Source organism: Electrona antarctica (genome assembly GCF_951216825.1).
Source record: "Electrona antarctica genome assembly, chromosome: 8".
NCBI lineage: Eukaryota > Metazoa > Chordata > Actinopteri > Myctophiformes > Myctophidae > Electrona > Electrona antarctica.
Window position 1 is genome coordinate 36,893,513 of NC_136789.1, and position 26,981 is coordinate 36,920,493.

A 26,981-nucleotide genomic window follows, 5' to 3' on the forward strand; every position below is an offset into this window, starting at 1 on the left:
GACTACATTTCCGGGTAGGCTGCTTCTGCCCGCAGCCCGTCGCACAACAGAAACTGAACGTTAATTACGTTTATTTATTTTTTATTTTTATTGATATATATAATGTATCGTGGTTAGTACGAGTCGAGTCACCACCAGCTGAGCTTACGTCAACGAGGAATCTCAGGAACGCAATATGTTGACAGCTGGGCGTGACGTATATGCTCAGTGACATTGCATGTTGTAGTTTCAAGGCTTTTGCGGTCACATTAATTCCATTTTCTCTAGAAACTGGCTGTATCAAATATGAATGGACATCATTAACGACGCACAGCCACTCCCCTGACAGAAACGCCGGGGTGGTCGGTTTATTTTTCAAACACAGTTCTTATATGAAGCGACATAAAATCGCCCTATGGAGATTTCAATACAAATAAAAAACCTATAAACCTGTGTGTTGGTGCCCTCTACTGAAAGTGACGTCAGACTTCGGTGCTCTATAGAGACACACGGGGACTACAAATTCCACGCCCCCAAATGAGACAGCGTCCCCACTTCTGGTCCGTTTCAACTGTGTACTGCAGCTGCCAATGCAATCCCTATGAGAGGCATCATAAAATACCCTTATTTCACTGGTTCATTACTGAGGCTGTAGCGATTTATTTTGTGTTCGAATAATGTGTCCCATATGTTTTATTTGTCCTTTTTAATGTCATATACCTGCCATCTCAATATACAACCCACAATGTACTATAATATACTCCATAAGATTGTAAAGACTGCTAGCATCGGATATATTGAAGTTTCCCTGACGTATGATTTGTACGTCACGCATTAATCCTTATAAATACCGCTAGATGCGGCATTCCCCAGCGACGGATCGAGCGACCACGACGAGCGTGACAGAGTCCAGTGTTGTAAACGGTTAAACGGCCAGTCTTCATCATGCCTAAAGTGTGCTGCGTTCCTCTTTGTAAAAACAACAAAGAAAAAAACCCAGACTTGATGTTTCATCAACTTCCAGCTGATCATGAAAAGAGACAGAAATGGCTGCACCCATCCACTAGTAAAAAATCTGTGAAACCATCCAGAAGAAGTTTGTGAATTGCACTCATGCATTATTATAACCTTTATAGAAAATGGTCACCGATCGGATTAAAATGCATTTTCTTGAACAATACGGGATGCACGGGTGTTAATAGCAGCCCGTTCAAAATTCTAACATCCGTGTCCCCGGGGGTGAGCACTTTATAGGCTATTTGAAATCTGAACGTTTACAAATGCACATAACTTAGCCAGGCGCTCAAAACAAAGCAAGTCACGCCACGACGCACGTGAAGGACGAGCGTCATGTGAACCATTAATCCTACTGAATATGATATAGATTGACAATATCAAGAAGGCAGGCAAAATCATCTGAGGAGCATATGCTGCTATTTAGGATTACACAGACTGAAATTGACTGCCTGAAAAGTAATGTATTATATTATTCTTCATGAAGCTCCCAATTCCCGTGAAATTGCAATATATTGGCTATATAAATAAATAGCCCATATATTGTAATATGTATTAAAACTGTAATAAATAAGATAGATTCTAATTGATATTTTATTATCTATAAACCTGGAGAATCCACTAGATAGTTGACAATATCTGGATATGTCACTCCTGGCCATTTAGTCGGGTCATTTTCCCAACTACTTTTAGGCAAATCATATGGACAAATTGATAATCCAACAAGTTTTATTTTTTCTTTGTACCGTCGGAGCTCCGCGGCAGGTAAAGAATTCATATACGCCTGCATGTTCACACCATGCACCACAAATACGGATAATGTATCTTCAAACTCGGCGGCGCTTGGAACGTCACTTATAAGCGACAGGTAATCAGTCTGTCAACTCAGCTCTGCTCCGTTAACATTATGGGTAACTCATTCAAGTGGTAAATTAAATGTGAAACAAGTCATCTATTGAGAAAACAAAAAAATATGTTGACAAAGACACTTCATACATTTGGAAACATATTTTTATTCAAATCAATATAGTCTTCAGTTCATGTTGTATTATTTTAAAAGTAGGCTAACTACAGTGGAATTTCAATTGACTTCTATGGGCTGGCATGCAGTACACTGGTCTAACGGACCAGAAGTGGGGCCGCTGTCTCATTTGGGGGCGTGAAATTTGTAGTCCCCGTGTGTCTCTATTTGACACTGGACACGACCCCGCCCCCGAAACACTGATCGGGGGCGTGACCAAATTTACTACCCAAGCCCGAAGGAAGGAGATTCCGATCTCGTCAAGTAAACAAACGGCAGAGAGTGAAGTTGATGTACAGAGAAACACTTTTATAATACTAATGTGTACAGTAGCCTATAGTGAACAAACCGTTGTGTCTGAGGTTTTCTTTGACAGTCTGTGTAAAGAGTGACAGGCTGGCTCGTTGTGAAAACGGGAGGAATTTACACACAAATTATATGTTTGTTTTGTGGGCTAATGCTAAATTAGCTTCAAGTACAGCCGAGATGAGACTAGAATCCCCTTACCCACTTTAGAGCTGTTTTCTACCAGAATGCATGATTGCATGGGGAAGGTATGTGTTTGTTTTGTTTAATTATACACAATAAAAATGTAACTTGGTTGGAGTGTTGGCCTGAAAGAAACATTTCAGTGTTATAGTGGTCAATGTTCTACTGGTTATTACAGCATCATTAGACCAGCATTTAGATTATCAATAGACAGCAGTCTGTAGGAATATAAACTACAGTAACAGACAGTAGATCTGCTCATAATGATAACTCCTCTGTAGGAATATAAACTACAGTAACAGACAGTATGAATATAAACTACAGTAACAGACAGTAGATCTGCTCATAATAACTCCTCTGTAGGAATATAAACTACAGTAACAGACAGTAGGAATATAAACTACAGTAACAGACAGTAGATCTGCTCATAATGGAGAACTCCAAGGCACGCTTCAGCCTCAGACGGCTGGTAAGTTGAACACAAACCAGAAACGCATAAATAGTATATTAGCCAACAAGATTGCACATTTATCAACTGTATACAGTGAGTGTATTAGGGTAGTTGGTTATATATACGTCTCTACTTTACCTCTCCTCCTGGCTTTGCTGAAGGAACGCGCCAATGACGTCCCCAAGCTGTCCCACACGGGACAACCTCGCAATGACGTCCCCAAGCTGTCCCACACGGGACAACCTCGCAATGACGTCCCCAAGCTGTCCCACACGGGACAACCTCTCAATGGCGTCCCCAAGCTGTCCCACACGGGACAACCTCTCAATGACGTCCCCAAGCTGTCCCACACGGGACAACCTCTCAATGATGTCCCCAAGCTGTCCCACACGGGACAACCTCTCAATGATGTCCCCAAGCTGTCCCACACGGGACAACCTCTCAATGACGTCCCCAAGCTGTCCCACACGGGACAACCTCTCAATGACGTCCCCAAGCTGTCCCACACGGGACAACCTCTCAATGACGTCCCCAAGCTGTCCCACACGGGACAACCTCTCAATGACGTCCCCAAGCTGTCCCACACGGGACAACCTCTCAATGACGTCCCCAAGCTGTCCCACACGGGACCACCTCTCAATGACGTCCCCAAGCTGTCCCACACGGGACAACCTCTCAATGACGTCCCCAAGCTGTCCCACACGGGACAACCTCTCAATGACGTCCCCAAGCTGTCCCACACGGGACAACCTCTCAATGACGTCCCCAAGCTGTCCCACACGGGACAACCTCTCAATGACGTCCCCAAGCTGTCCCACACGGGACAACCTCTCAATGACGTCCCCAAGCTGTCCCACACGGGACAACCTCTCAATGATGTCCCCAAGCTGTCCCACACGGGACAACCTCTCAATGGCGTTTTCAAGCTGTCCCACACGGGACCACCTCGCAATGACGTCCCCAAGCTGTCCCACACGGGACCACCTCTCACCACATGGCAGAAGAGAGTGAGCACAGCACAGTCCTGTTATATAAGGTTCAAGGTCTTTATTAATGTCCCAGAAGGGCAATTGTGTTTACAGCAACAGTAGTGGTTTCAGACATACAAACAATACAAAACGACAACAACAGACATGAGACACCATCTGGAGGTCTGGACGCATCTATACTATCTATACTATCTATACATCTATACTATCTATACTAGTGCAGGTATAGAATCAAAGATAAAAAATAAGAAAGGCAAAAAAGTGCTAAGATATAAAGTGCCGCATAAAGTGCTTGTTTCAGCATCGTCGTCATCACATTACATGTTACTGGCAGCGTTGACTGCATAATTATAATTAATAGGGGTGTAACGATACATTCTAACAGCGACACGATACGTATCACGTATACATAGTTGACGATACGATACATGGACGATATCGGTTCATTCATGGCCATACGATACTGTCAAGTTATGCTCTGCAGCTTAACGTTGCATTCGGGGGGAGAAGCAATGGAGAGTTGAGTTGAAACACTTAGCCGAGACTGGCATGTTTATTTATCTGATCGTCTGCACCTTTGTTAAATTGACGCACACACGTACACACACACACACTCCTCTCTCTCTGTCGCTCTAATTAATTAGTCTCATGTCGCGCAGCTGCGTCTAGATCCTGCCGGGAGCTGCCTATGCCATAGAAAGCATAGGTGGACCCCAGCTAGGCTAGTGGTCCTTTGAAGTGGTTGCGAATGCAATGAGCCCGACACACACACAGTTAAAAAAATAAAAAAAACTTAAAAAAAACAATTTAAATAAAAAAATAAAAAAATAAAATAAAATAAAAAACTTTACAAAAAAAAGATCTTAAAAAAGAGAAAAAGGTGTGTGTGTGTGTGTGTGTGTGTGTGTGTGTGTGTGTGTGTGTGTGTGTGTGTGTGTGTGTGTGTGTGTGTGTGTGTGTGTGTGTGTGTGTGTGTGTGTGTGTGTGTGTGTGTGTGTGTGTGTGTGTGTGTGTGTGTGTGTGTGTGTCAGACTGCCATCCACAACAGCTGCGTTCGCTTGCCGCGTTCACACGTCTTACTTGTAATACTAAAACCAGCGGTCCTCTGGTCCTCCAGGAGTTGTGGTACCGGCTGAGGCGAGGCGGGGGGAGGGGGAGGGGGACTCCTCCTCCTCCTAAACTGACCACTCCCCCTCCAGTCATCCGACGACCACATGAACGACTCTGGTCCATGTACTCAGCTCTGAGGAGACACAGAGTCCGGTAACATCACACACACACACACACACGCACACACACACACACACACACACACACACACACACACACACACACACACACACACACACACACACACACGTACACTTGTTTAGCTGATCTACAAGAGTACAGAATGTGCCTCTGCGTTAAAACAAGAATGACACGCATATCATTAACTGCCAGGTGAAACAAGCCCCCCCCCCCCCCTTTTTTTGGTTATTAACAAATTTTGCTCCTTAGGTTTTATTATATTCTCAGAGTGCTCCCAACTAAGGAAAGTAGGCTTTCTAATGACACAACCCGCCTTTGTTTTGGATGAGTAGCGAAAACGTTATTTTCATTTACGCTAAAGAGGAGAGGCTGGTCTGCGTTCATGCGAGCGGTGGAAGGTGAGAGTAACATAGCTCTAAATGCAACGCATTAGAACTATGGACCAGCGCATTAGAGCTACGGACCAGAGCATTAGAGCTATGGACCAGAGCATTAGAGCTATGGACCAGCGCATTAGAGCTACGGACCAGAGCATTAGAGCTATGGACCAGAGCATTAGAGCTATGGACCAGAGCATTAGAGCTATGGACCAGCGCATTAGAGCTACGGACCAGAGCATTAGAGCTATGGACCAGAGCATTAGAGCTATGGACCAGAGCATTAGAGCTATGGACCAGAGCATTAGAGCTATGGACCAGCGCATTAGAGCTATGGACCAGAGCATTAGAGCTATGGACCAGGAAATTAGAGCTATGGACCAGAACATTAGAGCTATGGACCAGAGCATTAGAGCTATGGACCAGCGCATTAGAGCTATGGACCAGCGCATTAGAGCTATATACCAGAGCATTAGAGCTATGGACCAGCGCATTAGAGCTATGGACCAGAGCATTAGAGCTATGGATCAGCGCATTAGAGCTATGGACCAGAGCATTAGAGCTATGGACCAGAGCATTAGAGCTATGGACAGCGCATTAGAGCTATGGACCAGCGCATTAGAGCTATGGACCAGGGCATTAGAGCTATGGACCAGAACATTAGAGCTATGGTCCAGAGCTAGGGAGCAGGTAATTTGGGCGTTCCTGTCTTATGTGGTGTCAGTGTATAGTGCCTAAACTGCATACAGTAGCATCCTGCTGTGATTTCACGTGTGTGTGTGTGTGTGTGCGTGCGTGCGTGCGTGCGTGCGTGCGTGCGTGCGTGCGTGCGTGTTTCTAAAGGTGTAAGCAGTGTGAGGCGTGCGTGAGGACAGAGTGCGGGGACTGTAAATTCTGCAGAGACATGAAGAAGTTTGGCGGACCGGGGAGACTCAAACAGACCTGTGTCCTGCGCCAATGTCTCGCTGTGAGTGTCTGTCTGAGTGTCTGTCTGAGTGTCTGTCTGAGTGTCTGTCTGTCTGTCTGAGTGTCTGTCTGAGTGTCTGTCTGTCTGTCTGAGTGTCTGTCTGAGTGTCTGTCTGAGTGTCTGTCTGAGTGTCTGTCTGAGTGTCTGTCTGTCTGTCTGAGTGTCTGTCTGAGTGTCTGTCTGAGTGTCTGTCTGTCTGTCTGAGTGTCTGAGTGTCTGTCTGAGTGTCTGTCTGAGTGTCTGTCTGTCTGAGTGTCTGAGTGTCTGTCTGAGTGTCTGTCTGTCTGTCTGTCTGAGTGTCTGTCTGAGTGTCTGTCTGTCTGTCTGAGTGTCTGTCTGTCTGTCTGTCTGTCTGAGTGTCTGAGTGTCTGTCTGAGTGTCTGTCTGTCTGAGTGTCTGTCTGAGTGTCTGTCTGAGTGTCTGTCTGAGTGTCTGTCTGAGTGTCTGTCTGTCTGAGTGTCTGTCTGTCTGAGTGTCTGTCTGAGTGTCTGTGAGTGTCTGTCTGTCTGAGTGTCTGTCTGTCTGAGTGTCTGAGTGTCTGTCTGAGTGTCTGTCTGTCTGAGTGTCTGAGTGTCTGTCTGTCTGAGTGTCTGAGTGTCTGTCTGAGTGTCTGTCTGTCTGAGTGTCTGTCGGTCTGAGTGTCTGTCTGAGTGTCTGTCTGAGTGTCTGTCTGTCTGAGTGTCTGTCTGAGTGTCTGTCTGTCTGAGTGTCTGTCTGTCTGAGTGTCTGTCTGAGTGTCTGTCTGAGTGTCTGTCTGTCTGAGTGTCTGTCTGAGTGTCTGTCTGAGTGTCTGTCTGAGTGTCTGTCTGTCTGAGTGTCTGTCTGAGTGTGTGTCTGAGTGTGAATACACACAGATCTGATTCAGACTGGATTCAGCTGCCAGTCTGAACACACAGATCAGGTCTGGTCACTTGCCAAACGGCAGTGTGAACGGTCGCGCCAAAAGATCAGATTTGAGAAATAAATCAGATTTGACTGAATTTGACTGCAGTCTAAATGAGGTCTAATGTTGCTCTGGAGAGGAACGTCTGGAGCTCTCTGGTGGAGCTGTTGCCCCCGCGACCCGACTACGGACAAGCGGTTGAAGATGATGGATGGATTTGAACAGAATATGTGTTTGTTTATTCAGTTCTCAGCCTGAACAGAATGTTTAAAAACACTGAATTATTTTGTCTGCGTTTTGTTTTTGCTGTGTTGTCGTCCTGTCAGCCTGGCCTGCCCCTGTCAACGCGGTGTGAGGTCTGTAAGGAACCCACCCAGGAGGAAGCAGGAGATCCTGCCTTCATGCTGATGGAATGCCAAGACTGTCTCCAGATTGTCCATCCTGGCTGTCTCACGGTGGGTGACACACACACACACACACACACACACACACACACACACACACACACACACACACACACACACACACACACTTTACAGGATTCAAATTCAAAATTGGACTACAGCAGTAGACAACAGTAGTATGATCTTTTTGATTGATTGATTGAAAATTGTATTAACAGTTTGCAGAATTACAGTACATTTCAAGCACAGGAGTACAGTAACAGACAGTAGATCTGCTCATAATGATAACTCCTCTGTATGAATATAACTCCTCTCCGACCCAATTAAGCATTACACTTGTTTACAACAGGGTCCACCATGTTCAATTCATCAAAACATTTAGAGACGTACAAATAGACACTTCTATATAGACAAAGAACAGAACAGGAATTCATCATAATGGAGGTACAAAGGGAAAAGAAACATATGTGACCACATTTGACTGAGAGACTGCCATCGTGCAAAATCCAGCTTTTCACCAGAGGAGAAAAACCTTTTTTTTCTTTTTTCTTTTTTTCAAAAATGAGTTAATAGCACAGGCAGACTCTTCACATACTAGAGCATGTCTGAAATAAGTGTCAGCGCTGAAATCGACATGTAAATATGAAATAAATGCTTAAACATGTAGCTAGGTGTAATGTTAGAGACCACAGAAGTGAACCTTTCAAGCCTGTTTTCTCAACTTGCTGTTTTCTGCAAGACATTACTCTATAAGCCATATCTCCAAAACTGGTGGGTCAAACTGAACAACCAATATGTCAATTTGAAGCTAAGATTCCCTGCTTTCAAATGATATGAAAAAAACGAAAATTCAAAAAAGTCCAATGGCAGTCTCTCGATCAAATTTAGTCACATATACAGTGAGGGGAAAAGTGGGGGGGGGATTCAGATTTTACGGGGGCCAGTTTCGAATTGCAGCCATCCGTAGGTGCCCTTTGAGAGCGGTTTTGAAGGAGTCAAGGGATTTGCATGTCTTAATGACTGTTGGTAGGGCGTTCCACATTTTGGTGGCATAGGAGCGAAAATAATTTAGTCCCTTGTTCGTGCCGAATCTGGGTTGTACATGGTTCGTTGCACTCCCTCTGGTGTTGTGGGTGTGGACTTCGTTAACATTAAGGAAGTATCTAGACAGGTACATGGGTATCTTGGTGGAGTATCGAATCTTGTGTACCAGACCCATTGCAAGATGCTGTACTCTGTCGCCAACCCTAAGCCATGCCAGTCTGTCAAAGTGGGCAGGGTTGAGGTGGGTTCGGGGGGTGAGGCCAAGTAGGAGCCTGACCAGTTTGTTTTGGGAAGTCTGGAGCCTAGTTTTAAGGGCCTTTGAGGTGCTGTGGTACCAGGAGGTGCATGCATAGTCAAAGAAGCCTTGTACGAGGGCTCCTGTTAAGGTCTTCAAGGTGTTTTTGTCGACCAGTGAGGAGATCCTGTAAAGGAATCTTGTTCTTTGGTTGACTTTTTTGATTACGTTGGTGGCCATTTTATCACCGGAAAGATTAGCCTCCAGGATGGAACCTAGGTAGGTAATTTCATCTTTACGTGTGATAACATTGTCACCCACTCTAACCAAGAAGCCATTTGCCTTGCTGAGATTACAATCTGCTACTACAGTAGACTACAGTAGACTACAGTAGTATGATCTGCTACAGCAGTAGACTACAGCAGCAGCAGTAGACTACAGTAGACTACAGTAGTATGATCTGCTACAGCAGTAGACTACAGCAGCAGCAGTAGACTACAGTAGTATGATGGGGTGACTGTGGCTCAAGAGGTAGAGCAGGTCGTCCAATGATCCATGGGTCGGCGGTTTGAATCCCGGCTCCTCCTGTCTACATGTCGAAGTGTCCTTGGGCAAGACACTGAACCCCAAATTGCTCCCGATGTGCTGGTTGGTGCCTTGCATGGCTTCCGCCGCAATCGGTGTATGAATGTGTGTGTGAATGGGTGAATGTAATGCACAATCTATGTAAAGCGCCTTGGATAAAGGCGCTATATAAATGCATCATTTACCATTTATGATCTGCTACTACAGTAGACTACAGTAGTATGATCTGCTACTGCAGTAGACTACAGTAGTATGATCAAGTAGGACGTACATTTTACGAGAAAACACAAAAAGTCAGAATATGGAGATAAGAGGGTTTCTGTCCGACAGCAACGATACATACCGTAGCAACATTATGGCTTTTTCTGTGTGTCTCTGTCCAGGTTCAAGGTGACGGGGTGGTGAATAGAGGCCTGCCCAGCTGTTGGCAGTGTCCTAAGTGTGTTCAGGGAATCACTGACCCAGAGGTACGGATTACGTAACCACCTTTACGTTGATGACAAACAAACACTGTCCTCCCGGAAGTAGTAAGTGCTACCAGAGTACAAAGAAGTACATGAACCCGTGGACTTAGCACCCTCTACTGATATTGACGTCAGCCTTTGGTGCTCTATTCTGTAAAGTTATGGGTTAACCCTTCGTAGAGGTAAAGAGCCGTTAGAGAAGCCCTACATGTTTAGTTGACGATGACGACTAGTGAAAATAGCCGATCTACAAGCTCACAGCGTGTTGTGATGTGACACATTGTGAGCTTGACTAGCTTCACTAGTTTTGTGTGACACTCCTGTATGATGAAGTACGGCGTTCATTTACTTAAAAACATTAAAAAGTTAAATTGTGAGTTTTCTGCCCGACAGCAACAGTGTAATTCTCTCCCTCACATTATCTTCTTTACCTGTTCTCTTCTCTCCTGTAAAAAACTAAACAAAAACATCTCTTCTTCTCTCTTTTTCCTGGTCTTCAGAAGAGGAAGTCCTCTCTGTTGAACTCACGCAACGGCAAAATCTACCGTCGCCGCTGCCGCGACTTAGACGACTCGACCAGCGAAGACTCGGCCGCCCACGCCTCGCCAACCGACACGGCGACCGACCAAGACGACGAAGGTTTGTGGTCTGTCTAGAATGTTGGTGCTTTAGTGGAGCGTTAGCACCATGTTTATTAAAATTATACAAATATTACCTCCATTTAGAGAGATTGAGATGTGGCGGGGTGGTGTGGTCTGTGAGATTCCTTTAGTTTAAGTTTGTCTTCTTCTTCTGGCTGAACCGTGCAGTCGGTTTCCGCTAAACTCAGCAGTATGGTAGACAGCTATGCCAAACGGTGAAGACACGAAGACCACACAACAGGCATAGCACATGATCCGTTTGATCACCAGCAATAGAACTTCAATATGTGTCTCCTCACAAGGAGACACATGTCTCCTCACAAGGAGACACATGGGGAACTTCTTTCTCTCATCTTCAGTGTTCTATGTTTCTATGGCTTATTGTGCGTATTGCATATAGTTATTTTTTATTATTGCTTGGCCCCTGTTATCACTGCTTGCAGCTATATTTAAGGGACCAAGAACTCACGAAGTGACTTTGGTCACTTATTAGCGACCAAGAAGTCACGTAGTGACTTTGGTCACTTATTGTTTTTGTGTTTATTTTTCTTCTTCTCCTTCTTCCGCCAAAAATAGCTGTTCTGACTGAATGGTGCAGTCGGTTTTCGCGAAACGCGGTAATCTGGTAGAGGGCCATGCCAAACGGTGAATATGCGAAGCCCAAGACGATTGGTCAAATGGTGGCGCTATAGCGCTCAATTGAAAATGCTAACTTTGAACGTGCATAGCTCATGAACCGTTTGACCGTTGGCAATGACACTTTGATACCCATATGCGTCTCCTCATGCTGAACAACTTTCGTGTTCTGACTTTTGACCTCTGACCTTTAGATCACCCGCCATTTTGAATTATATGATCAGTACTTCTTCTCCTTCTCCTTCCGCCAAAAATAGCTGTTCTGACTGAACTGTGCAGTCGGTTTTCGCAAAACTTGTCAACATGATAGAGGACCATGCCAAACGGTGACTATGCGAAGCCCATCATGATTGGCCAAATGGTGGCGCTATAGCACTCAATTGATGCAAAACTTGCAAACTTTGAACGTGCATATCTCATGAACCGTTTGACCGTTGGCAATGACACCTTGATACACACATGTGTCTCCTCATGCCGAACAACTTTCGTGTTCTGACTTTTGACCTCTGACCTTTAGATCACCCGCCATTTTTAATTATATGAAAAACAGTTCAAATGTAACTCCTCCCAGAATCCTTGCTCAAAATGCACGAAAACTTCTACACGTGAACTTTGGACCTATACGGACAAATAATCGTAGCACATTTTTTCTAAGTGGAAAAAATTACGTTTTTATGAGCCAATGAAAATTGCACACACACACACACACACACACACACACACTAACGTTTGAGTATTTATGCTGAACTAACACTGAATGATTTTCCTGTTAACAATGGAGTAACTGATTGTCTCCGTGTAGCTCAGTCAGTCGAGCTCTTGCCCTTGGACCGCAAGGTTGTGTGTTCAAATCCAGCTACTGACAACTCAGCTTGTCAGTCTTATTTGTACATATTGTTGAACGCCCTGTGGGCTATATCAGTGAGATCAATAACTTTAAAGACTGGTGTGATAATAGCCACCTTATGTTAAACACCACAAAAACTAAAGAGATGATCTTCAATCCAAATCCATGGTTATGAACGATTGTCTGCCTAACACACACACGCATGCAGCCACGCACGCACGCACGCACGCGCGCATGCGCGCGCGCACACACACACACACACATGCAGCCACGCGCGCACACACACACGCATGCAGCCACGCATGCCACACGCATGCCACACACGCACGCGCGCGCGCACACACACACACACACACACACACACACACACACACACACACACACACACACACACACACTTTAACTGTGCGTAAAAACACACTGTAGTAATGGAAAGACATGCCCAAAATGAGGACACACCTTGTTACCAAATCACTGAATGGTTTTACAGTTTACAATGTAGTCACTGATTGTCTCTGTGTAGCTCAGTCAGTAGAGCTCCCGCCTTCGGTCCACAAGGTTGTGAGTTCAAATCCCGGCACCGACAACTCAGCTCGTCAGTCTCATTTGTGCATGTTGTTCTAATTGCGCATTGTTCTTCTTCTATCTTGGTCCCGCTTTATCGCTGCTTGCAGCTATATTTGTTTTTGTGTTTTTTTTCTGCTTCTTCTCCTCCTTCTTCTTCTGCCAAAAATAGCAGTTCTGGCTGAACCGTGCAGTCGGTTTTCGCGAAACGCGGGAAACTGGTAGAGGGCCATGCCAAACGGTGACTATGCGAAGCTCATGACCATTGGCCAAAGGGTGGCGCTATAGCACTCAATTGAAAATGCAAACTTTGAACGTACATAGCTCATGAACCGTTTGACCGTTGGCAATGACACTTTGATATGTGTCTCCTCATGCCGAACAACTTTCGTGTTCTGACTTTTGACCTCTGACCTTTAGATCACCCGCCATTTTGAATTATATGAAAAACAGTTCAAATGTATCTCCGCCCAGGATCGTTGATCAAAATGCACAAAAACGTCTACAAGTGAACTTTGGACCTATACGGACAAATTTGTATGTGCCAATGAAAATTGATGGTTTGTGAAAATTCTTCTTCTTCCTATAATACATACATGCAGCATCAGTATAATATATAGCCTAATGTCACTTTACAGTATAGTAGAGGGTCATGAAACCAGTCTTACAGTATGGTAGAGGGTCATGAAACCAGTCTTACAGTATGGTAGAGGGTCATGAAACCAGTCTTACAGTATGGTAGAGGGTCATGAAACCAGTCTTACAGTATGGTAGAGGGTCATGAAACCAGTCTTACAGTATGGTAGAGGGTCATGAAACCAGTCTTACAGTATGGTAGAGGGTCATGAAACCAGTCTTACAGTATGGTAGAGGGTCATGAAACCAGTCTTACAGTATGGTAGAGGGTCATGAAACCAGTCTTACAGTATGGTAGAGGGTCATGAAACCAGTCTTACAGTATGGTAGAGGGTCATGAAACCAGTCTTACAGTATGGTAGAGGGTCATGAAACCAGTCTTACAGTATGGTAGAGGGTCATGAAACCAGTCTTACAGTATGGTAGAGGGTCATGAAACCAGTCTTACAGTATGGTAGAGGGTCATGAAACCAGTCTTACAGTATGGTAGAGGGTCATGAAACCAGTCTTACAGTATGGTAGAGGGTCATGAAACCAGTCTTACAGTATGGTAGAGGGTCATGAAACCAGTCTTACAGTATGGTAGAGGGTCATGAAACCAGTCTTACAGTATGGTAGAGGGTCATGAAACCAGTCTTACAGTATGGTAGAGGGTCATGAAACCAGTCTTACAGTATGGTAGAGGGTCATGAAACCAGTCTTACAGTATGGTAGAGGGTCATGAAACCAGTCTTACAGTATGGTAGAGGGTCATGAAACCAGTCTTACAGTATGGTAGAGGGTCATGAAACCAGTCTTACAGTATGGTAGAGGGTCATGAAACCAGTCTTACAGTATGGTAGAGGGTCATGAAACCAGTCTTACAGTATGGTAGAGGGTCATGAAACCAGTCTTACAGTATGGTAGAGGGTCATGAAACCAGTCTTACAGTATGGTAGAGGGTCATGAAACCAGTCTTACAGTATGGTAGAGGGTCATGAAACCAGTCTTACAGTATGGTAGAGGGTCATGAAACCAGTCTTACAGTATGGTAGAGGGTCATGAAACCAGTCTTACAGTATGGTAGAGGGTCATGAAACCAGTCTTACAGTATGGTAGAGGGTCATGAAACCAGTCTTACAGTATGGTAGAGGGTCATGAAACCAGTCTTACAGTATGGTAGAGGGTCATGAAACCAGTCTTACAGTATGGTAGAGGGTCATGAAACCAGTCTTACAGTATGGTAGAGGGTCATGAAACCAGTCTTACAGTATGGTAGAGGGTCATGAAACCAGTCTTACAGTATGGTAGAGGGTCATGAAACCAGTCTTACAGTATGGTAGAGGGTCATGAAACCAGTCTTACAGTATGGTAGAGGGTCATGAAACCAGTCTTACAGTATGGTAGAGGGTCATGAAACCAGTCTTACAGTATGGTAGAGGGTCATGAAACCAGTCTTACAGTATGGTAGAGGGTCATGAAACCAGTCTTACAGTATGGTAGAGGGTCATGAAACCAGTCTTACAGTATGGTAGAGGGTCATGAAACCAGTCTTACAGTATGGTAGAGGGTCATGAAACCAGTCTTACAGTATGGTAGAGGGTCATGAAACCAGTCTTACAGTATGGTAGAGGGTCATGAAACCAGTCTTACAGTATGGTAGAGGGTCATGAAACCAGTCTTACAGTATGGTAGAGGGTCATGAAACCAGTCTTACAGTATGGTAGAGGGTCATGAAACCAGTCTTACAGTATGGTAGAGGGTCATGAAACCAGTCTTACAGTATGGTAGAGGGTCATGAAACCAGTCTTACAGTATGGTAGAGGGTCATGAAACCAGTCTTACAGTATGGTAGAGGGTCATGAAACCAGTCTTACAGTATGGTAGAGGGTCATGAAACCAGTCTTACAGTATGGTAGAGGGTCATGAAACCAGTCTTACAGTATGGTAGAGGGTCATGAAACCAGTCTTACAGTATGGTAGAGGGTCATGAAACCAGTCTTACAGTATGGTAGAGGGTCATGAAACCAGTCTTACAGTATGGTAGAGGGTCATGAAACCAGTCTTACAGTATGGTAGAGGGTCATGAAACCAGTCTTACAGTATGGTAGAGGGTCATGAAACCAGTCTTACAGTATGGTAGAGGGTCATGAAACCAGTCTTACAGTATGGTAGAGGGTCATGAAACCAGTCTTACAGTATGGTAGAGGGTCATGAAACCAGTCTTACAGTATGGTAGAGGGTCATGAAACCAGTCTTACAGTATGGTAGAGGGTCATGAAACCAGTCTTACAGTATGGTAGAGGGTCATGAAACCAGTCTTACAGTATGGTAGAGGGTCATGAAACCAGTCTTACAGTATGGTAGAGGGTCATGAAACCAGTCTTACAGTATGGTAGAGGGTCATGAAACCAGTCTTACAGTATGGTAGAGGGTCATGAAACCAGTCTTACAGTATGGTAGAGGGTCATGAAACCAGTCTTACAGTATGGTAGAGGGTCATGAAACCAGTCTTACAGTATGGTAGAGGGTCATGAAACCAGTCTTACAGTATGGTAGAGGGTCATGAAACCAGTCTTACAGTATGGTAGAGGGTCATGAAACCAGTCTTACAGTATGGTAGAGGGTCATGAAACCAGTCTTACAGTATGGTAGAGGGTCATGAAACCAGTCTTACAGTATGGTAGAGGGTCATGAAACCAGTCTTACAGTATGGTAGAGGGTCATGAAACCAGTCTTACAGTATGGTAGAGGGTCATGAAACCAGTCTTACAGTATGGTAGAGGGTCATGAAACCAGTCTTACAGTATGGTAGAGGGTCATGAAACCAGTCTTACAGTATGGTAGAGGGTCATGAAACCAGTCTTACAGTATGGTAGAGGGTCATGAAACCAGTCTTACAGTATGGTAGAGGGTCATGAAACCAGTCTTACAGTATGGTAGAGGGTCATGAAACCAGTCTTACAGTATAGTAGAGGGTCATGCCAAATAGCACTGAAACCAGTCTTACAGTATGGTAGAGGGTCATGAAACCAGTCTTACAGTATAGTAGAGGGTCATGCCAAATAGCACTGAAACCAGTCTTACAGTATGGTAGAGGGTCATGCCAAATAGCACTGAAACCAGTCTTACAGTATGGTAGAGGGTCATGCCAAATAGCACTGAAACCAGTCTTACAGTATAGTAGAGGGTCATGCCAAATAGCACTGAAACCAGTCTTACAGTATGGTAGAGGGTCATGCCAAATAGCACTGAAACCAGTCTTACAGTATGGTAGAGGGTCATGCCAAATAGCACTGAAACCAGTCTTACAGTATGGTAGAGGGTCATGCCAAATAGCACTGAAACCAGTCTTACAGTATGGTAGAGGGTCATGCCAAATAGCACTGAAACCAGTCTTACAGTATGGTAGAGGGTCATGCCAAATAGCACTGAAACCAGTCTTACAGTATAGTAGAGGGTCATGCCAAATACCACTGAAACCAGTCTTACAGTATGGTAGAGGGTCATGCCAAATAGCACTGAAACCAGTCTTACAGTATAGTAGAGGGTCATGCCAAATAGCACTGAAACCAGTCTTACAGTATGGTAGAGGGTCATGCCAAATAGCACTGAAACCAGTCTTACAGTATGGTAGAGGGTCATGCCAAATAGCACTGAAACCAGTCTTACAGTATGGTAGAGGGTCATGCCAAATAGCACTGAAACCAGTCTTACAGTATAGTAGAGGGTCATGCCAAATAGCACTGAAACCAGTCTTACAGTATGGTAGAGGGTCATGCCAAATAGCACTGAAACCAGTCTTACAGTATAGTAGAGGGTCATGCCAAATAGCACTGAAACCAGTCTTACAGTATGGTAGAGGGTCATGCCAAATAGCACTGAAACCAGTCTTACAGTATGGTAGAGGGTCATGAAACCAGTCTTACAGTATGGTAGAGGGTCATGAAACCAGTCTTACAGTATGGTAGAGGGTCATGAAACCAGTCTTACAGTATGGTAGAGTGTCATGAAACCAGTCTTACAGTATGGTAGAGGGTCATGAAACCAGTCTTACAGTATGGTAGAGGGTCATGAAACCAGTCTTACAGTATGGTAGAGGGTCATGAAACCAGTCTTACAGTATGGTAGAGGGTCATGAAACCAGTCTTACAGTATGGTAGAGGGTCATGAAACCAGTCTTACAGTATGGTAGAGGGTCATGAAACCAGTCTTACAGTATGGTAGAGGGTCATGAAACCAGTCTTACAGTATGGTAGAGGGTCATGAAACCAGTCTTACAGTATGGTAGAGGGTCATGAAACCAGTCTTACAGTATGGTAGAGGGTCATGAAACCAGTCTTACAGTATGGTAGAGGGTCATGAAACCAGTCTTACAGTATGGTAGAGGGTCATGAAACCAGTCTTACAGTATGGTAGAGGGTCATGAAACCAGTCTTACAGTATGGTAGAGGGTCATGAAACCAGTCTTACAGTATGGTAGAGGGTCATGAAACCAGTCTTACAGTATGGTAGAGGGTCATGAAACCAGTCTTACAGTATGGTAGAGGGTCATGAAACCAGTCTTACAGTATAGTAGAGGGTCATGCCAAATAGCACTGAAACCAGTCTTACAGTATGGTAGAGGGTCATGAAACCAGTCTTACAGTATAGTAGAGGGTCATGCCAAATAGCACTGAAACCAGTCTTACAGTATGGTAGAGGGTCATGCCAAATAGCACTGAAACCAGTCTTACAGTATGGTAGAGGGTCATGCCAAATAGCACTGAAACCAGTCTTACAGTATAGTAGAGGGTCATGCCAAATAGCACTGAAACCAGTCTTACAGTATGGTAGAGGGTCATGCCAAATAGCACTGAAACCAGTCTTACAGTATGGTAGAGGGTCATGCCAAATAGCACTGAAACCAGTCTTACAGTATGGTAGAGGGTCATGCCAAATAGCACTGAAACCAGTCTTACAGTATGGTAGAGGGTCATGCCAAATAGCACTGAAACCAGTCTTACAGTATGGTAGAGGGTCATGCCAAATAGCACTGAAACCAGTCTTACAGTATGGTAGAGGGTCATGCCAAATAGCACTGAAACCAGTCTTACAGTATAGTAGAGGGTCATGCCAAATAGCACTGAAACCAGTCTTACAGTATGGTAGAGGGTCATGCCAAATAGCACTGAAACCAGTCTTACAGTATAGTAGAGGGTCATGCCAAATAGCACTGAAACCAGTCTTACAGTATGGTAGAGGGTCATGCCAAATAGCACTGAAACCAGTCTTACAGTATGGTAGAGGGTCATGCCAAATAGCACTGAAACCAGTCTTACAGTATGGTAGAGGGTCATGCCAAATAGCACTGAAACCAGTCTTACAGTATAGTAGAGGGTCATGCCAACTAGCACTGAAACCAGTCTTACAGTATGGTAGAGGGTCATGCCAAATAGCACTGAAACCAGTCTTACAGTATGGTAGAGGGTCATGCCAAATAGCACTGAAACCAGTCTTACAGTATAGTAGAGGGTCATGCCAACTAGCACTGAAACCAGTCTTACAGTATGGTAGAGGGTCATGCCAAATAGCACTGAAACCAGTCTTACAGTATAGTAGAGGGTCATGCCAAATAGCACTGAAACCAGTCTTACAGTATAGTAGAGGGTCATGCCAAATAGCACTGAAACCAGTCTTACAGTATGGTAGAGGGTCATGCCAAATAGCACTGAAACCAGTCTTACAGTATGGTAGAGGGTCATGCCAAATAGCACTGAAACCAGTCTTACAGTATGGTAGAGGGTCATGCCAAATAGCACTGAAACCAGTCTTACAGTATGGTAGAGGGTCATGCCAAATAGCACTGAAACCAGTCTTACAGTATAGTAGAGGGTCATGCCAAATAGCACTGAAACCAGTCTTACAGTATAGTAGAGGGTCATGCCAAATAGCACTGAAACCAGTCTTACAGTATGGTAGAGGGTCATGCCAAATAGCACTGAAACCAGTCTTACAGTATAGTAGAGGGTCATGCCAAATAGCACTGAAACCAGTCTTACAGTATGGTAGAGGGTCATGCCAAATAGCACTGAAACCAGTCTTACAGTATAGTAGAGGGTCATGCCAAATAGCACTGAAACCAGTCTTACAGTATGGTAGAGGGTCATGCCAAATAGCACTGAAACCAGTCTTACAGTATGGTAGAGGGTCATGCCAAATAGCACTGAAACCAGTCTTACAGTATGGTAGAGGGTCATGCCAAATAGCACTGAAACCAGTCTTACAGTATGGTAGAGGGTCATGCCAAATAGCACTGAAACCAGTCTTACAGTATGGTAGAGGGTCATGCCAAATAGCACTGAAACCAGTCTTACAGTATGGTAGAGGGTCATGCCAAATAGCACTGAAACCAGTCTTACAGTATGGTAGAGGGTCATGCCAAATAGCACTGAAACCAGTCTTACAGTATGGTAGAGGGTCATGCCAAATAGCACTGAAACCAGTCTTACAGTATGGTAGAGGGTCATGCCAAATAGCACTGAAACCAGTCTTACAGTATGGTAGAGGGTCATGCCAAATAGCACTGAAACCAGTCTTACAGTATGGTAGAGGGTCATGCCAAATAGCACTGAAACCAGTCTTACAGTATAGTAGAGGGTCATGCCAACTAGCACTGAAACCAGTCTTACAGTATGGTAGAGGGTCATGCCAAATAGCACTGAAACCAGTCTTACAGTATGGTAGAGGGTCATGCCAAATAGCACTGAAACCAGTCTTACAGTATGGTAGAGGGTCATGCCAACTAGCACTGAAACCAGTCTTACAGTATGGTAGAGGGTCATGCCAAATAGCACTGAAACCAGTCTTACAGTATGGTAGAGGGTCATGCCAAATAGCACTGAAACCAGTCTTACAGTATAGTAGAGGGTCATGCCAAATAGCACTGAAACCAGTCTTACAGTATGGTAGAGGGTCATGCCAAATAGCACTGAAACCAGTCTTACAGTATGGTAGAGGGTCATGCCAAATAGCACTGAAACCAGTCTTACAGTATGGTAGAGGGTCATGCCAAATAGCACTGAAACCAGTCTTACAGTATGGTAGAGGGTCATGCCAAATAGCACTGAAACCAGTCTTACAGTATGGTAGAGGGTCATGCCAAATAGCACTGAAACCAGTCTTACAGTATAGTAGAGGGTCATGCCAAATAGCACTGAAACCAGTCTTACAGTATGGTAGAGGGTCATGCCAAATAGCACTGAAACCAGTCTTACAGTATAGTAGAGGGTCATGCCAAATAGCACTGAAACCAGTCTTACAGTATGGTAGAGGGTCATGCCAAATAGCACTGAAACCAGTCTTACAGTATAGTAGAGGGTCATGCCAAATAGCACTGAAACCAGTCTTACAGTATGGTAGAGGGTCATGCCAAATAGCACTGAAACCAGTCTTACAGTATAGTAGAGGGTCATGCCAAATAGCACTGAAACCAGTCTTACAGTATGTTAGAGGGTCATGCCAAATAGCACTGAAACCAGTCTTACAGTATGTTAGAGGGTCATGCCAAATAGCACTGAAACCAGTCTTACAGTATGGTAGAGGGTCATGCCAAATAGCACTGAAACCAGTCTTACAGTATGGTAGAGGGTCATGCCAAATAGCACTGAAACCAGTCTTACAGTATAGTAGAGGGTCATGCCAAATAGCACTGAAACCAGTCTTACAGTATGGTAGAGGGTCATGCCAACTAGCACTGAAACCAGTCTTACAGTATGGTAGAGGGTCATGCCAAATAGCACTGAAACCAGTCTTACAGTATAGTAGAGGGTCATGCCAAATAGCACTGAAACCAGTCTTACAGTATAGTAGAGGGTCATGCCAAATAGCACTGAAACCAGTCTTACAGTATGGTAGAGGGTCATGCCAAATAGCACTGAAACCAGTCTTACAGTATGGTAGAGGGTCATGCCAAATAGCACTGAAACCAGTCTTACAGTATGGTAGAGGGTCATGCCAAATAGCACTGAAACCAGTCTTACAGTATGGTAGAGGGTCATGCCAAATAGCACTGAAACCAGTCTTACAGTATGGTAGAGGGTCATGCCAAATAGCACTGAAACCAGTCTTACAGTATGGTAGAGGGTCATGCCAAATAGCACTGAAACCAGTCTTACAGTATAGTAGAGGGTCATGCCAAATAGCACTGAAACCAGTCTTACAGTATAGTAGAGGGTCATGCCAAATAGCACTGAAACCAGTCTTACAGTATGGTAGAGGGTCATGCCAAATAGCACTGAAACCAGTCTTACAGTATAGTAGAGGGTCATGCCAAATAGCACTGAAACCAGTCTTACAGTATAGTAGAGGGTCATGCCAAATAGCACTGAAACCAGTCTTACAGTATGGTAGAGGGTCATGCCAAATAGCACTGAAACCAGTCTTACAGTATAGTAGAGGGTCATGCCAAATAGCACTGAAACCAGTCTTACAGTATGGTAGAGGGTCATGCCAAATAGCACTGAAACCAGTCTTACAGTATGGTAGAGGGTCATGCCAAATAGCACTGAAACCAGTCTTACAGTATGGTAGAGGGTCATGCCAAATAGCACTGAAACCAGTCTTACAGTATAGTAGAGGGTCATGCCAAATAGCACTGAAACCAGTCTTACAGTATAGTAGAGGGTCATGCCAAATAGCACTGAAACCAGTCTTACAGTATAGTAGAGGGTCATGCCAAATAGCACTGAAACCAGTCTTACAGTATGGTAGAGGGTCATGCCAAATAGCACTGAAACCAGTCTTACAGTATGGTAGAGGGTCATGCCAAATAGCACTGAAACCAGTCTTACAGTATGGTAGAGGGTCATGCCAAATAGCACTGAAACCAGTCTTACAGTATGGTAGAGGGTCATGCCAAATAGCACTGAAACCAGTCTTACAGTATAGTAGAGGGTCATGCCAAATAGCACTGAAACCAGTCTTACAGTATGGTAGAGGGTCATGCCAAATAGCACTGAAACCAGTCTTACAGTATGGTAGAGGGTCATGCCAAATAGCACTGAAACCAGTCTTACAGTATGGTAGAGGGTCATGCCAAATAGCACTGAAACCAGTCTTACAGTATGGTAGAGGGTCATGCCAAATAGCACTGAAACCAGTCTTACAGTATAGTAGAGGGTCATGCCAAATAGCACTGAAACCAGTCTTACAGTATAGTAGAGGGTCATGCCAAATAGCACTGAAACCAGTCTTACAGTATGGTAGAGGGTCATGCCAAATAGCACTGAAACCAGTCTTACAGTATGGTAGAGGGTCATGCCAAATAGCACTGAAACCAGTCTTACAGTATGGTAGAGGGTCATGCCAAATAGCACTGAAACCAGTCTTACAGTATGGTAGAGGGTCATGCCAAATAGCACTGAAACCAGTCTTACAGTATGGTAGAGGGTCATGCCAAATAGCACTGAAACCAGTCTTACAGTATGGTAGAGGGTCATGCCAAATAGCACTGAAACCAGTCTTACAGTATAGTAGAGGGTCATGCCAAATAGCACTGAAACCAGTCTTACAGTATGGTAGAGGGTCATGCCAAATAGCACTGAAACCAGTCTTACAGTATAGTAGAGGGTCATGCCAAATAGCACTGAAACCAGTCTTACAGTATGTTAGAGGGTCATGCCAAATAGCACTGAAACCAGTCTTACAGTATGTTAGAGGGTCATGCCAAATAGCACTGAAACCAGTCTTACAGTATGGTAGAGGGTCATGCCAAATAGCACTGAAACCAGTCTTACAGTATGGTAGAGGGTCATGCCAAATAGCACTGAAACCAGTCTTACAGTATAGTAGAGGGTCATGCCAAATAGCACTGAAACCAGTCTTACAGTATGGTAGAGGGTCATGCCAACTAGCACTGAAACCAGTCTTACAGTATGGTAGAGGGTCATGCCAAATAGCACTGAAACCAGTCTTACAGTATAGTAGAGGGTCATGCCAAATAGCACTGAAACCAGTCTTACAGTATAGTAGAGGGTCATGCCAAATAGCACTGAAACCAGTCTTACAGTATGGTAGAGGGTCATGCCAAATAGCACTGAAACCAGTCTTACAGTATGGTAGAGGGTCATGCCAAATAGCACTGAAACCAGTCTTACAGTATGGTAGAGGGTCATGCCAAATAGCACTGAAACCAGTCTTACAGTATGGTAGAGGGTCATGCCAAATAGCACTGAAACCAGTCTTACAGTATGGTAGAGGGTCATGCCAAATAGCACTGAAACCAGTCTTACAGTATGGTAGAGGGTCATGCCAAATAGCACTGAAACCAGTCTTACAGTATAGTAGAGGGTCATGCCAAATAGCACTGAAACCAGTCTTACAGTATAGTAGAGGGTCATGCCAAATAGCACTGAAACCAGTCTTACAGTATGGTAGAGGGTCATGCCAAATAGCACTGAAACCAGTCTTACAGTATAGTAGATGGTCATGCCAAATAGCACTGAAACCAGTCTTACAGTATAGTAGAGGGTCATGCCAAATAGCACTGAAACCAGTCTTACAGTATGGTAGAGGGTCATGCCAAATAGCACTGAAACCAGTCTTACAGTATGGTAGAGGGTCATGCCAAATAGCACTGAAACCAGTCTTACAGTATGGTAGAGGGTCATGCCAAATAGCACTGAAACCAGTCTTACAGTATGGTAGAGGGTCATGCCAAATAGCACTGAAACCAGTCTTACAGTATGGTAGAGGGTCATGCCAAATAGCACTGAAACCAGTCTTACAGTATAGTAGAGGGTCATGCCAAATAGCACTGAAACCAGTCTTACAGTATAGTAGAGGGTCATGCCAAATAGCACTGAAACCAGTCTTACAGTTGTGGCACCCCAGGGGAGAATAGGCAAGATTCACAATAAAATAAGAGGCTCAGAGTCAGAATCAACATAAATTGTCTTTTATTAACTTGTTAGGGAAAGGGGCAAACGGGGCAAAACATCAACTCAGGGTTCCTCCTGTCTGGGGCTTGGGCTTTTAGTCCTGTGGGCAAAGCAGAGAGAGAGCTAGTGACTATCCGGTATTCAGTGGTGGAGAGTGCTGTAGGCTCTCCCTTGTGGAGTTCAGTCGGCCTAGGAGGGAGGGAGAGAGAACGAGACCAGGTGAGCCACAATACACGCACAGCACATCCAAGTGGGTCCAAAGGTTTGAGTTAGATCTTGTACTCACTTGTGAAATGTCCATCCTACCAGCCTCCTCATGAACAGAGTGATTCCTGCTTGCTCACTCCTCCATTAGTCCAAACTGACTCAACAGGCAGCTTGGGCGTCGGCTATTTAAAAGCTTCTGTTGATTGCCTTACTGGCTGCAGGTGCGTCCATGTCCAGGCTCCCATTGGCTGCAATACCTGTACAGGGTAATATACTCCCTCTATTACCTCCCCCAGCCTCCTTATGTGGGGAATAGGCCTGGCTGTTTCCCCTGGTTTGCCACACAGTATGGTAGAGGGTCATGCCAACTAGCACTGAAACCAGTCTTACAGTATGGTAGAGGGTCATGCCAAATAGCACTGAAACCAGTCTTACAGTATAGTAGAGGGTCATGCCAAATAGCACTGAAACCAGTCTTACAGTATAGTAGAGGGTCATGCCAAATAGCACTGAAACCAGTCTTACAGTATGGTAGAGGGTCATGCCAAATAGCACTGAAACCAGTCTTACAGTATGGTAGAGGGTCATGCCAAATAGCACTGAAACCAGTCTTACAGTATGGTAGAGGGTCATGCCAAATAGCACTGAAACCAGTCTTACAGTATGGTAGAGGGTCATGCCAAATAGCACTGAAACCAGTCTTACAGTATGGTAGAGGGTCATGCCAAATAGCACTGAAACCAGTCTTACAGTATGGTAGAGGGTCATGCCAAATAGCACTGAAACCAGTCTTACAGTATAGTAGAGGGTCATGCCAACTAGCACTGAAACCAGTCTTACAGTATGGTAGAGGGTCATGCCAAATAGCACTGAAACCAGTCTTACAGTATGGTAGAGGGTCATGCCAAATAGCACTGAAACCAGTCTTACAGTATGGTAGAGGGTCATGCCAAATAGCACTGAAACCAGTCTTACAGTATGGTAGAGGGTCATGCCAAATAGCACTGAAACCAGTCTTACAGTATGGTAGAGGGTCATGCCAAATAGCACTGAAACCAGTCTTACAGTATGGTAGAGGGTCATGCCAACTAGCACTGAAACCAGTCTTACAGTATGGTAGAGGGTCATGCCAAATAGCACTGAAACCAGTCTTACAGTATAGTAGAGGGTCATGCCAAATAGCACTGAAACCAGTCTTACAGTATAGTAGAGGGTCATGCCAAATAGCACTGAAACCAGTCTTACAGTATGGTAGAGGGTCATGCCAAATAGCACTGAAACCAGTCTTACAGTATGGTAGAGGGTCATGCCAAATAGCACTGAAACCAGTCTTACAGTATGGTAGAGGGTCATGCCAAATAGCACTGAAACCAGTCTTACAGTATGGTAGAGGGTCATGCCAAATAGCACTGAAACCAGTCTTACAGTATGGTAGAGGGTCATGCCAAATAGCACTGAAACCAGTCTTACAGTATGGTAGAGGGTCATGCCAAATAGCACTGAAACCAGTCTTACAGTATGGTAGAGGGTCATGCCAAATAGCACTGAAACCAGTCTTACAGTATGGTAGAGGGTCATGCCAAATAGCACTGAAACCAGTCTTACAGTATAGTAGATGGTCATGCCAAATAGCACTGAAACCAGTCTTACAGTATGGTAGAGGGTCATGCCAAATAGCACTGAAACCAGTCTTACAGTATGGTAGAGGGTCATGCCAAATAGCACTGAAACCAGTCTTACAGTATGGTAGAGTGTCATGCCAAATAGCACTGAAACCAGTCTTACAGTATGGTAGAGGGTCATGCCAAATAGCACTGAAACCAGTCGTACAGTATGGTAGAGGGTCATGCCAAATAGCACTGAAACCAGTCTTACAGTATGGTAGAGGGTCATGCCAAATAGCACTGAAACCAGTCTTACAGTATGGTAGAGGGTCATGCCAAATAGCACTGAAACCAGTCTTACAGTATGGTAGAGGGTCATGCCAAATAGCACTGAAACCAGTCTTACAGTATAGTAGAGGGTCATGCCAAATAGCACTGAAACCAGTCTTACAGTATGGTAGAGGGTCATGCCAAATAGCACTGAAACCAGTCTTACAGTATAGTAGATGGTCATGCCAAATAGCACTGAAACCAGTCTTACAGTATGGTAGAGGGTCATGCCAAATAGCACTGAAACCAGTCTTACAGTATGGTAGAGGGTCATGCCAAATAGCACTGAAACCAGTCTTACAGTATGGTAGAGGGTCATGCCAAATAGCACTGAAACCAGTCTTACAGTATGGTAGAGGGTCATGCCAAATAGCACTGAAACCAGTCTTACAGTATAGTAGAGGGTCATGCCAACTAGCACTGAAACCAGTCTTACAGTATGGTAGAGGGTCATGCCAAATAGCA

General features: G+C 44.5%; 1 protein-coding gene across 1 annotated transcript in view; it reads left to right on the top strand.

The window, feature by feature from the left end:
* Positions 1-2,933: 2,933 nt before the first annotated feature.
* The window catches only part of LOC306928748 (uncharacterized protein), a gene marked incomplete at its 5' end in the record, with an annotated part of 35,219 nt that continues 11,171 nt past the window's right edge, over positions 2,934-26,981 (top strand). Inside the window, 7 exons of the mRNA XM_079509020.1 lie at positions 2,934-2,972; positions 3,116-3,961; positions 5,061-5,206; positions 6,415-6,538; positions 7,748-7,876; positions 10,073-10,156; positions 10,654-10,792. Coding sequence (XP_079365146.1) covers positions 2,934-2,972; positions 3,116-3,961; positions 5,061-5,206; positions 6,415-6,538; positions 7,748-7,876; positions 10,073-10,156; positions 10,654-10,792 — 1,507 coding nt within the window. The remainder of the gene's footprint in view (positions 2,973-3,115; positions 3,962-5,060; positions 5,207-6,414; positions 6,539-7,747; positions 7,877-10,072; positions 10,157-10,653; positions 10,793-26,981) is intronic.